A 13,761-nucleotide genomic window follows, 5' to 3' on the forward strand; every position below is an offset into this window, starting at 1 on the left:
ACAGGACATGATTAGATGTTAACGAAGCTCAGCAGTGGTCTTTACACAAGTAACAATCCCCCCCATCTCTGTAGCATCCTTTGCATGGGCTTCTTTGTACATTCCCCAGGGTGTGCTAATCACATTGTATTTTTCAAACAAACAGCCACGGAAATTGTTTTCAAGGCCTTGCCACAAATCAAAGAGTTCTTATAATCAGGTTTGGCATAGCGCTCTTCCTGCTCTGCAGAAATCTACTATTTGATTTAAGGGTTGGGGGGGGGGGGTGGTGAGGGTGGGGGGTTTACTGAGGGAACTATTTCATGTTTATGTGTCATACTTGTGTAAGTGAGATGAATTCTTAAACACAACCATGCTTGGCAGAACCGCAAGGAAATGGTATCCATTCTTCTGTCCCTCCATCCTGAGGGAGCTGAGTTTCAGCATGGAACGCTGATCCACCTTCCATAGGGGTCTACATGCAGCCAGTCCTCTCTCAGGTGCATTTACTTGAGGAAAATGAGTCAGGCTTTCAAGAGCCTTGTACCCAGCTCTGCCTTTAAGCTCGCATGCGCCTGGCTTTTGTGAGGCTTAGTGCTGTGTACATTGTGTACAGCATTTTGACGAACACCTTGTTCTGAATATCAGTTATAGTTTCTGCTGTCCTGAACAAAAGGAATGTTGCTGCCTATTATACACCCTCTGTGAGATGCAATCATTTTTTTTTTTTCAGAATGTGTAAATTACATAAAATTGGGGTAAGCTGTATAGCAGATAGGAACAGCATCCACTTACTGTTTGAGGGCTGTATTTGAGTTCTAATCAACCTTCCGACTAACCTGTGATTTAGAGTATGCATTGTCTGAATGCAACATAAAAAACAGTGCAGCTGTCTGCTGGAAAACAAAAAAAACAGGTCAAGTAACTGTTCGGTGTAAGAGGAGATGATGAATGCCCTTTTGTTTAAAAAAGTAACACGATTAAAGGATAAAAATCAAGTTTTGCAGAGAAAAGATGTGCTTCAAATTCTCTAAAGAATTAAGAGCTATGATCAGTCTAATTTGCAATAACACAAGATTAAAGGTAATTGGGAGGAGTCTTTAAGCTGTATGTGAAGGTATTTTAAACATGATTTGATGAGAAGTATTGGCTACGAAAAAAGGTAGCACATTTTGCTTTAAAAGAGAGGTGGTATCTCCCTTTCATTCAATCACTTTCACCTTGACTGAAGGAATTTCCATTGACTTTTCTCATTTAGAAAAAGGAAAAAATTCTGATAAGAATATAAAAAGTTTGATGTGGTGAATATTTAAAACCCATCCCAGTAGTCTAAGATACACCAATGGATTGCTGTGGATATTAAAACATATATTAAATATTGATTACCGTCTCAAAGAGTGACTCGTAATTTAATTTCTTTTCATAATATGAAATTTAGAATTGCCTTAAATTTTCCTGAAAGTGAATTACGAATGAATTGAGTGTCCATGACATCATTCCGTTGTGAATAATTCGGTATCAGCCATAAAGAGATTCAAATACACTCTGAAGTAGCATGCACTGTCTATTATGAAAAAAAGTCACAGTAAGATTAAGTTTTTGAGGTTCATGTTAATTTCACATTTCAATAAAATCCATTATGGTCCTTGGTTTAAGCTGTGTAAAAAAATACTGTACATAAAGTATGCTAGAACAATGAAATTCACCTAGCTCAGGTAACGTCAAACAAATACATATTGAATAATAAAAGGAAACAAAATTTATTTAGCTCATTTACTTAGTATACTGCACAAGGTCTTAACCAAATGTTGCAATGTCACGGACACTGCAAAGAGAATAAAATGCTGTGCAGGTCAAGTATTTTTTCAGAAGGAGAAATCTGAATGTAGTGCATGTGATGAATGATGTTTTATGTTTGTGTATGTAATGAACAAAACTACAAATGTTTCACTAGTGTAAATACACCACTGTTTTCTTTTGATTAATATCTAAATCTGGTGTCATTTTTTTGTTTAACCAACGAGTAACAGGCAGACTGCTGCTTTCCTCCATTTTTAATCACTTTTATTCACGTCAGCTTGTTTTTTTGTATCGGATAAACACTGAATATTGATTTGACTGGCAATGAAAGCGGTTTTAATCAGTCTGTTTTACATGCAGGATATGATATGCTTTCTCCATTTATGGCTTGCCAGAGACCTCTTGCCACAAAGTTAAAATCAATAGTCACACAAGGCCTCAAGGCCCTGCTGTTGCAGGCCAGAAAATGAGCTGATGTTTTCCACCTACTGAGCATACTGTTTTAAAAAAAAAGTAATAATAAAATAGAAAGTGGCATTTTACCATTAGGTTGGACACTTACACATAATTTACAATAGCCACATATTGATACCTTTGCCCTGCATGGACTATCATGTTTGTGTGTGCATTTTATCATAGAAGCATTCGATGCAAGTTAATAACGATTGCAGTCGCTTGCCTTTGCCTAACCAACCTTTTGCACTAATCTTTTCTGGCTTGCATCATGATTGAGCTGGCCCTACCAGCTGAACTAATGGTACGATAAGTGTACTTTCAGGGTCTCTCATCCTTCGCCAATGTAAATTTATCTTTGCAAAGCAATAAAAGTATTTCTGAAACTCCGCCCGCACTTTTAGTTGTAGTGCCAAGACAGCTCAATGCATTAATCTTCTCTCAAATTCATTATTTGTCATTTCATTTAATCTGGTTACACTTGTCTTTGCCTCAATGAAATTACCTCGGACTTAATCAAATGTAATTCCTTCTGAAAAGTGATGGATTGAAAATGAGACCCCGAGCACAAGTATATTCTGCTTGTTCTTGATGCTCTTGAACACGTATCTAAATGAAACTGGAAATAATTTCCAGGAACTTTTCTTCATGAAGCAGTTAATATATAGTGTATATAGATTAGCATCTGAATCTTTTTCTTCCCCAAAAATGATATGAATAAGTTCAAATAAGTAAAGTTACATCAAGTAATGGGTGCAACAATGTGCTTCTTTCATAATTCTCTTGTATTAACATTTGGTTAGCACTTCTGGATATGATTTGCGATATCCATAATATTTAAGTGTGGATGAGTTTTATGGGGCTGTTTATGTCACTGCTGTAAGTCTGTCAGAGCTACTGTAAATGGTGTGGCATTGCTATATGTTGTGAGAAAGCCCTTATACATATGTATTTTTTGAAGTGTTTTACTCGATCAGTTTTGCAGATCACTGTCAATTACAAATGTAAAATTGCTTCTGTTATTAAGGCATGTGATCAAAGTATTGAAACACTATCGGTGGTGCAATAACTGTGCTCCCCATCCTTACTTGAATGGATTCCAAACATAAACCTCAGTATGCTGTGGTGTTTGTTTGCGCACATGAAGGGAAAGACTCCTTATCTCCAGTTCCATTAAGTCCTGCTTTGAATCGGTGCCACCCGTAATTGATTACAGAGTATTTTCCCCCCCAATCAGGTTCAGAAGTCAGTTTTTGTGCTAATGCAAATCAGTCGGTATAAGTTCAATTTTAACTGCGCCGCATTGATTGAAGCCACAGGTTATCAATTTGCCACAGAGGAGTGCATTGCCTGAGGTACAGTTTTCAGCCAAAATTCATTGTGGGTGTAATGTAGCGGCTGACCTTGATAGAACCTGTTTTCTGTCTCAAGGCAGCTTATTGATATACATTAAAGAAAAATAATGAAAGAAGGAAGCAATTAATATGACAAGCAAATTGGTTAGTGTCATTGGCTTATAGGTAAAAGGCAAACATCGGACAGAAGGTAAAGGCAAACATCTGACAGAAGGTAAAAAATAAGAGTACAGGGGAAAAAATAAGAGTACAGCCATTGCAGAATGGGCTTATTATTTTATTGCCATTCTTATACTGAGTGCCGTGATTTTGCAAGGCAAATGGCTGCATGAATCCAACACTGAATCTACTGTGTATTTCCAATTATGTTTTGCTGTGCCTTGCAGTCTTATGTGATTTGTATGGACTCCCAGTCTTGGAATAAGGCTGGCTGACATTACCACATCTTCTGCTTGATACCAGTTTTATCCGCTTGTCTCTCCCCTCCGCACAGTGGTGGTTGAAAATCCATTACTTTGGCTCATACCATACTGGGCCACGAGCATAATGACTTTGAAAACACTGAAAAAACTAAGATCAACATGAATCAAATTATGCCAGTGTCATCCCTCTCTACAGTGCATACAAATTGACTGCATAAGTGACCTATATTAACGTGTCATTTGTAATCGTCCTTGACTATGCAGAGTAGGCAAACAACACATGCAAATTGCCTTTGCAAAGAGCCTTTCCCACTTCATGTGTACGAGAAAAGATAAAGCACTTCCATGGCAAGCTTCAGATATCAGTCTTTATATTTGAATTGGATTTTTTCATATTTTCCACACTGAAAGTGTAATGGTGATTAATGGTTATGTCATCGGGCATACATATTTTTGAGTACATCTTGTCATCTCAGAAGTCGTGAAAATTTACTGAGACACAGATGATGATTTTTACTGTAATTAAATGTGTCAGCGAGATCATATACAGTTAAGAGATTGCCTCTGTTTGTGACTGGCCATAAACCAATCAAAAACATAAGCCTCTAATGTTGCTTTACGGTAGCAGCCTTATGATTGCATTATGTGTACGAGACTAGCATGCAAAATAGTGGGAAAGGCTCTAGGAGAACTTTACACTACATGCAGGGTAGTTGAAAAGTCCGAATTCATTCGGTTTAAAACCTAGAATTCTTTCAAAATTATCTGAAGGCATGAATGCTCAGCTTATTTCAGTTTTAGGTGCTGACTATCCAGGAGAGGATTGAGGTGGTGACCTTACGTCTGCAGGGACAAACAAAACTCTCTAGATTTAACTCCCTAAGAATTTTTTTGAATAGGGCTACATTAAGTCACAAGTGACCTGGTCAAAGTACAAAACATCACAGAATGATGAGGAGTATGTCATGTCTGTGCCACTATTAATAATATTACCCCTGACATTCTGTTGTTGGCAATTATGTTTTTATGTGGAAGATGTGAAACTTTTTTTCAGTTCATTCTTCTACATTCTTCGACATGTGAATTTTTACTTGTTTAGAAATAAAGATGTTTTCTTAGAAATAGATCAGGACTTCATGACAATGTACTTGCAGATATCTCCTTCGCTCTCTGTTAGTGTTTGTGATGATCTACATTATTATGACCTTCAGTGCTTGAAAAAAATATAAATAATCTAAGAAAGGTAACAGCAAAAGACCTCGTCTGTTTCTTTTTTTACATGTACAAGTTCTTACTCCTATATAAATATATTGTAATTTTTAATGGAAAGTACTACAAGCCTGTTTTTTTACACAGAAGAGAAACATACTCAATTATGTGAAAATTATGCTGTGTTCCTGTAACAGAGATGAAGTGAGTCTCTAGAACCTCCTCCACTCTTGGCATTGTGACAAGATGTGGGCAGGTAGCAGGCTGCTGTGGCCAAGCGCCCTGCAGCGGGATGTACTGGCTGAGCCTCGCGGAGTCTTTACCCAGGTGTGTGTGTGTGCTTGTGCATTACAACTATCTACTGCGTGCTATTTTGGAGACCAAGTTCACTGACGTGTCGGGGGTTTGTCAGCAGGTTGTGTATTTTGCTTGGTGTTGCTTGTGTAGCTTATGGATGTTTTTTGCCGCTTGCTGACCACAGTTTGTTGAGAACAATACAAATTAGGGAAAGATTTCAAGATGGAAGTGCGTAAAAGTTTACAGCGGTCGTTGTGTTTTAATTGGGTGTTGAATTAGGAGTTGGATCTGTCAGTGAGGTTTTAGACAGAAGTGACGGACCGGAGCCGCTTTTCTTCTGTGTCGTGTATGAGGTAGTTAAGCGTGTGGAGGTCTGACTGGATCTCTCTCGCCCCACAGGGTGGCATGATTGCCCTGCTCCTCTCCATCCTCTGCCTGGTGCTCATCCTCTACACCCGCCGCCGCTGGTGCAAGCGCCGCCGCGTGCCCCAGCCGCAGAAAAGCGCCAGCGCCGAGGCAGCCAACGAGATCCACTACATCCCGTCGGTGCTGATGGGCGGGCAGGCCCGCGAGAGCCTGCGCAACTCCCGCGGCCAGGGCCACAACTCCAGCGGCACGCTCAGCATCCGCGAGACGCCCATACTGGACGGCTACGAGTACGACATCGCCGACCTGCGGCACCACCTGCAGCGGGAGTGCATGAACGGCGGGGAGGACTTCGCCAGCCAGGTCACGCGCACACTGGACTCCCTGCAGGGCTGCAACGACAAAGCTGCCATGGACCTCACACCTGGTGTGTGATCACACTCACACACACACTCGCGCGCACACACAAATTCCTGTGCACAAAAATTCCTCTACAGACACACACCACACATATACACACACACACATTATCACTCACAATCATGCACATGCACACATTGTCACTTTGCACACACATGCACACACAATTGCACATATTGACACACACAGAAACACTCACAAGCACAAACAAAAACAGAAAAGAGTGCATCCTAATAGGTTGATGGGTTTTATTTTTAGTGTTTATTGCTGGGTTGCACTGCTGAGCCTTTAAGTACACTTTTGTAACCTTAAAATAGAGCCACTATGGGCAATTTCTCTCATATTACCTTGTATAGCTGTAACAATATTTTAGAGCTGAGTACATCTACGTTGCCAGCAGAATAACTTCCAACAAAATATAACCAGAAAAAATAAGCTAAAAAAAGACAGTGAAAAGCATCACCAATCACATACTGTTATCAATTAAGTCTTATTAGAGAATTATATAGGCACACATCAAGGCACATTAAGGGTATTTAAGGGTAAGGGCACATTTTTCTGTGTGTCTATGTATTTTACTCATTATTTGCTCTGTAAACCCTAATTATTTCACATGGAATTCATCCATCACAGGCAAAAATGGTTACTGACAGTTCACTGTCCAAGGTCCTCGTTCCTTAGCTTGTTGCCTGATATAACGTATCCTTATGTTATATATCCTGATTGGTCATGGCTGATAGGATATCTAACGTTTGGTAGATTTGGAGACTGGTACACAAGGACCCTGCCCTCTTGCATCATGGTGAAATCCATGCCCGTTTCCCTTGTTCCGTCTCTCTCTCTGTCTTTCTCTCTCCCTGTTGATCTACCCACCCTGAAAACTTTTAACTGCGCACCCATTTACTCATTTTTCATCAGTCTGTATTCATATAGTGATTGTTTGTTTACATACATTAAGTATAATATATGCCTAAGATTGCATTTGGGGCTGAAGTATTCATTATTTCTTATTTCTTATTTCTTAACTAGCTAACACAGTAGGGCTTGCTTTTCAGCATCCTGAAGCAGTAAAGGGGAAAAATACAAGAGAAAATATGACAGTGGTCATCACTACTCCCAGCCCTCAGACTGTGCATTTCCCCAAATTTTACATCCTTCTGTCGCAAACTGTTTTGCACCTGCTTGCACGTTGATCCTAAGTTTGTATAATAAGGGCCCTAAATCTTTTAGGTCATACACTAGTTACTAATCTTTACTTGAATTGCACACATCTGCTTTCAGCATATATGCTTTAAGAAGAAAACAATGCTCTTCTAGTGAAAAAATGTGTCTCCCATTACAAAATAGGTCAACTAATGGATAATCAACATCATGGAAATGTCCATGTAAATGTGCTAATACAGCCTGGATACAAAAGAGCATGTTATTTTTGGGAAATGTTAGTATAGTGACTTGTGTTACTTTTTTCTAGTAAGAAAATGTGTGCTTTACATTGTTTGGTCCACATATAACCATATGGATTTTCTCAGTTTTGCATTGCAGTGGTTGGTGATGCCGTTTGGAAACAGACCTTTATCTGAAAATGATTGCTCTCATTTGTAATCATTGGGCTAGTGGAAAAGAGACCCTAGGTAAAATGTTATTGAAAGGGCTTCAAACAGAAGTTATGTAAGCTGAGTAAACAGTCACAGAGGCTCAATTTATACAGGAATGCAGTTCAAAGATACCAGGTTCATTGGACAAACATTTTAAATTGATCTTTTCATTGGTTTGGAGGAAGTTTGTTGATGATGCCTTTTAGGAGCAGCCTGGTAAATGGCTCCCGAAAGAGCATATTCAGTAATCTCATACAGCACTGCTTTGATCCTCCCTTATACAGCTATGAAAGGGGCCTGAGCTATTAATTTTAAAGCTATAGGCAAATATTAGGGGATGAAATCTGTAAAATGGGACAATCAGCGACAGATTGTCACATTTCTGGAGGTACTGAACTGTGAAGGCCCTCTTTAGTGCGTGGTGTTGGGCAATTATTTCCAGTCTTGTGCATGAATGCGTTAAAAGAGCACGTTTGTTCAATGTGCTCATTTTTTCGGTGAACGGTGAACTTGAACGTATCCATTTGCAACTAAAGAACGTGAACTTGAGCTCGTTCAGGTTTGCGCGAGATTCGGAATCCTTGGGTGTGTTACAGTTACTGCTTGATGAATGAACACGGACGGCGTTATTCCATACTTGAGACGTTTTTATTAGTGCAACTCATCAGCTAGACAGCTAGACAACTTGTCAGCTCGCATCCAACTGCCCATATCCCACGTACTAATGTAGACATACACAAAAAAATAGTCCCTGGACAATACCCTTATATGACAGGGTACTTGGTGCACTGTAAACACTGGCTAGCTTAAACAATTTTTGCAAAATGGCTAGTGCAAGTGGTGGTGAGTAACAAAGGAATTTACTTTGTGATTTGAACTTTTTAATACTTTAGTTGCTTTTGCACTTCCACTAGTAACATACATAACTTCTGCATACATGTCAACCCCTTCGGATGCCCACCTATATCACTCTGGAAACATCCATAAAATCCATAGAAAATCCTTAGGATCTATAAATCGCAACAAAATGAATTATATATTAACACTTCATTAACAAATCAACAGTGTTTCCATGTAAACTTATAAGTAGCACTGCAACACTTTATTGTGTTATCATCATGTAATCTTACATTTTATAATTTTTACATGATCTACCAGATGTATATTAAATAATATCTGTCTACAGTAAGGATTCTGTGTGCCTACAATTAAAAAAAAAAAAAACAGATCTCCAGTAATAGTAATAGCAAAGAGTTGTGCTGTCAGGTGTAATATTAATAAGAAACAAAATCCCAATGTGCAAGTTTTATGTTTTATCCAAGGCTAGAGACAGTCAATAAGTTAATTTACCTCGAAACTAGCCAAGACGGTCAGTGACTGTGTGTTCATCATTTTATCATTCTCAAAACGAATAGCACGCAATAAATTTTGAACCAAGTTTTTTTTTATAATCCGTATGATTTTATGTATACGTCCGTAAGCAATTGAAATGGGGGAAAATCCTTATAATTTACGGACATTCTGTATAGGTTGACATGTTTGCTTATGAATGTACAAGTATACACAACCAGTGGGAAATGGCAATGATTGGGGGCTGGGGATGGATGGGTAGGAGGAGGTTCTACTGAAAAAGATAAGCTCAGAGCAGCTCATTTAAAAAAAAAAAATGGAAGAAATGAACTGGGACTTTGAACTTCAAAAGTGAAATTCAAAATTGTGAACTATGAATGTGAACTTGTTCATTTTAATCTGTGTGAACTGAACTTTGAGCTAGCTCTTGTGAAGTGTGAACTTGCACAACACTGATTATTTCCATGCTGTGGGTTTCTCTAAGTAAAAAAGCGAATAATTATAATTAAAAAGACAACACAGGACGACTTAGAATTATGGGCTTTCTCATATAAAGGGCTCTTGGGCCAATACCATGTAACCTTGTGGCTACATGGTATTGGCCTCCTAACAGTGCCCTCTTTTCCATCAGGAAGTGACAATACCAAACTGTGCCTCATGAGCAAGTACAAGGACAACATCATCGCCACCAGTCCAATTGATGCCAACCACCAACAAAACACGCTTCTCCCGCACAACACCTCCAGCAACCAGCGCAAACGCCTGTCCAGCAAAACTCGCGGTGAGTCATCTGCTCCTAACCCCCCCCCTCAAAAATCTGTGTTCACAAGTGCTGTCAAGTGACATTGAAGAAATCTTTTTCATAACAACCCAAAACAGCTGGTAATTATGCGAGGCAACAACTGCTTCGTGGTCATTTTGGAAATTCAGTTGTTCTACAGCAAGGTTGAGGCCACTTCTAGCTTTTCTGTTCTCTCTACTCTCATTTTTAATCACCTGCATAAAAAGTCTCTTCATACCTCTACATGACTCATGAATGACTCATTTCCAGACTCAATGAGCAGCTTATACCTCAGAACTTGGAATCAGTAAAGCAGACTACCATGTTCCTAACTTGCATAAGCATATGCTTCATGCCACTGCACTCACAGTATCTCCGGTTTTGTGAACTCATGAATAAATGATTTGTATTTGTCTGACATTACTTGTTTTATCTCATTGTGTCTCAATTTTTCATCGTTTCGTGTTTCCCATTGTTTTGTGATGCCATAGCTTTTCAGTATTGGGTTTAAATGGACACGGATGGTAGGAGCATAGGCTTTGTCCTCATTTGCATTAGGGACGGCCCAGTTTTTTATGTTTTTTCCTCTGCAACTCTTTTGTTATGCTATATTTGTTTAAATATATTACACCATTGGAATCACCAGTGGTACTAGATGCAGATGCAGTCTTCTGATACACGCTCACTTGGCCATTGGCTATGTTACACAGTACACACTACAGTGTGGCGGGCAGTTCTCCTCTGTTGTCATCCAAGCAACGTGCACCTGCCTGACGAATCACAGGGTGCCTGAGAGCAGGGAGGTGAGCATCCTCTGCCGACATAGCAGCTGCTGTCCCTGGTGGTAGAAAACCAATTTGTTTTGCTCCTGGTTGCCGTTGGCTGATAACATTTCTGTGATCGAACCCGGGCTGTAGAGCTCAGTTCACGCTCAAAGCAAACACATTAACTGCTGATCTGCTTGGGAGGCAAGGCCCAGTTTTTTTTTTTTAGGTTCAAGATTTATTTTTTTCCCAGCTTTAACGCACCCATTATTCTCACTGCCCTGTAGAATTTTACTTTTTCTCCATGACCTTGGTGGAAAGCCTGCTTCTATATTCTCTAGCAATGGCATTTTGTACCATAATGAGAGCTTAAATCAAAGCTGGCTCAGGGAAAAAAAAAGAAAGAAAAAAAAACATGAGAAATCAAACCTTTCTCCATCAATAATAGAATTTCGAGCAGGGAACTGCGGACCCAGTGGTCTGTACACCAGCACCATTATCACTTGGTATTCTGAGAGGTTGTTGTTGAGCCAGAAGATGAATGAGCTGATCACTTTTGGGACAAAAATGCTAAAGATCCAATCTGTTTACTCTTAATTTGGTGGCAAAATGAAAGCAGACCCTGTCCGTAAAATGATCCATCGGCTCTTGCCTTTCTTCTGCTTTTCTGTCTCTCAGAGTTATAAACACTCTTTGGTCTCTTGCTGTCTAAATGCAATCTCTGACAGCCCCACAGCCCCTGTGAAATGGAAATTGCTACCTTTAGAATTAAACATACACGATTAGCATATTTTTTCATATTAATTTAACTCAATTTGTTTATTTGGAAATGCCAGGAGATGAAGCAATGTGGAAAAAATGTGTTTTTCATTTATTTGGGAAACTCATTATTATTTTTATTTTCTGATGATATATAACTTTGCAGCATTGTTTCCCTTGTGACTTATATTGCATCCCTGATAATGAACATTAGTTTTTCTATATGCTCAGTGCAAACAGGCCAGTGGAGCAGAAAATAAGAGGGAACTAAAGCCTCTATTCAGACTAACTGCTGTATGTTTTGTCCTGAAATCTAATCTCAGTAACAAATTTTAGTAAGTTTCACTTGTTCCATTTCTTTTATAATATTTTTCATTATTTTTGGTGACTGTGAAACTCATAATGCTGTGTGAGAAATAAAAAAATGTAATAACAGTATAAATGAGTTTCTCACAATAAAGGACCATGTTTGTTTATTGGCATGTGCACTAGCATTAATAAAATGTCCATTACTGCTTTTTAATGCTTTTTTTGCCCTTTGTGAAACCCTCCTTAGGAATCGCCAGGTGTACAATAAGCTCACCTCACCACAGCAACACTGAGACGAGAGATGAGTGGAGGCGGGGCAGATGCAATCCTCCAATACACTTGCATGCAGTTAACAGCTGTTTTTCATGCTGCAGGTCACACAGCGCACTGCAGTGGGGCGGCACGTTATTGGACGATAGACGTAACTTCTCTGTCATCATCCCCTATAATTGCAAGTCATGGGATCCCAATCTTTCCCAATCATTCCAAACAAATGACTTACCAACTAAGCCACTCGGGGGACCCCTGTGGCTTTTTAAATGCTTCCCCAAATTAAACAACCAAGGCAAAAAAGACAGCAATACACATTCTATTACATTCATTTACTTCATTTTTCCTGTATGATGCTATTTGTCATACTGGGGCAATGCTTTTGCTTTCTATATTAACGTACTGTAACGTGTTTTATAACCACCCTCTCTCTCCTGGAGCTGTCACTTGATGTATTTACATGCCACATTTTGTTTACAGAACATATTGTTGTCATCATTTTTTCCACCTGACTACAGCCAGATGTATATACTTTTGTGTGGGAAAGTGCAATTCTTGCTTGTTATTGTCCTACCGTGAAGCTGCAGTCATGGCGCACTGAAGGTAGCAGATGTCAACTTCCTTTAATATTTCCTTTATCCCTTATTTCAGAATTCCCGAGGAAATAACTTTGCCATTTGTTTTCCTTTCCTTTCTCTTTGCACCTGCAGTGTTTATAATTGCAAGGGATATCACGTGTGGAATATATTAAGAGAACTTATCTTTTATTCATCTGCCCTGCTTTTTGCCCTTACCCACAGTAATTGTCAAGGCTAACGTGCACTCTGTGGCTGTCTTTGAAGGTGCTTCTTTTCTTCTCCTTTGTGATCCTGGTGAAATTTTTCCTTTTTTGTGGTGACATTTTTGAAAATGTGCACTTCCTTCTGAAGTCATTTCACATCATTTAGGAGAGCTGGCTGCTTTAAAAAACATGCCTCACTGTGTTTTTTTTTTTCCCTGCGTAGTTGTATTGCTTATTACTTCATTATTATTATAATTATTTATTATTACTTACTTATTTATTATTAGTTATTTTTACTATTTATTACATATTGTTATTACTCATTTATTATTACTTATTACTTTATTATTACTCTTTCACAACCCTGTGTTCCTAGGACGGGGACTGCACTGTGCAGGTAATAGATGATCCAGTCCAGGGAATTCATGGGATTCATATGATCCATAGTGACTTACACATGTTGAAAATGATGTGATTTCAAATTGCTGTTCCTTCCAGATTCCTTTATATTTCAGACACATCTTCCCACCATTGCCCAAAATGAGCCTGGGAAACAACATTGACCAGAATAAATGAATCTCCATAAAGCATTGTTTTTGCTTGCTGTGACAATATGTGTCAGCATATTGCATGGCTTTAGTGAGGTTAAAGTGGAAAATTGTGAAAAAAGTATTAAATCACAATGACAGTTTTTACAAATATGCATTATTTACTTATCCAAACCTCTGTGTATTGTGGCACCTTTGAGCACAGCAAAATTGAAGCAGCAAAATGATGACACCTTATATACTATGCTGTTTTATGACGGTGAGCTTTTCATTAAACAAATGCTTTCAATGGTACTGCAGGAC

The 13,761-nt window shown here is 38.9% G+C and overlaps 1 protein-coding gene across 2 annotated transcripts in view; it reads left to right on the forward strand.

Annotated features, from left to right (window-relative positions):
• The window catches only part of astn1 (astrotactin 1), a 274,669-nt gene that overhangs the window by 64,818 nt on the left and 196,090 nt on the right, over positions 1-13,761 (forward strand). For both annotated transcript variants that reach the window (XM_036554076.1, XM_036554078.1), the window contains exons 3-4: positions 5,915-6,308; positions 9,878-10,027. In XM_036554076.1, coding sequence (XP_036409969.1) covers positions 5,915-6,308; positions 9,878-10,027 — 544 coding nt within the window. The remainder of the gene's footprint in view (positions 1-5,914; positions 6,309-9,877; positions 10,028-13,761) is intronic.

This window comes from Megalops cyprinoides, chromosome 20 (assembly GCF_013368585.1).
Source record: "Megalops cyprinoides isolate fMegCyp1 chromosome 20, fMegCyp1.pri, whole genome shotgun sequence".
In the NCBI taxonomy this organism is placed as follows: Eukaryota; Metazoa; Chordata; class Actinopteri; order Elopiformes; family Megalopidae; genus Megalops; species Megalops cyprinoides.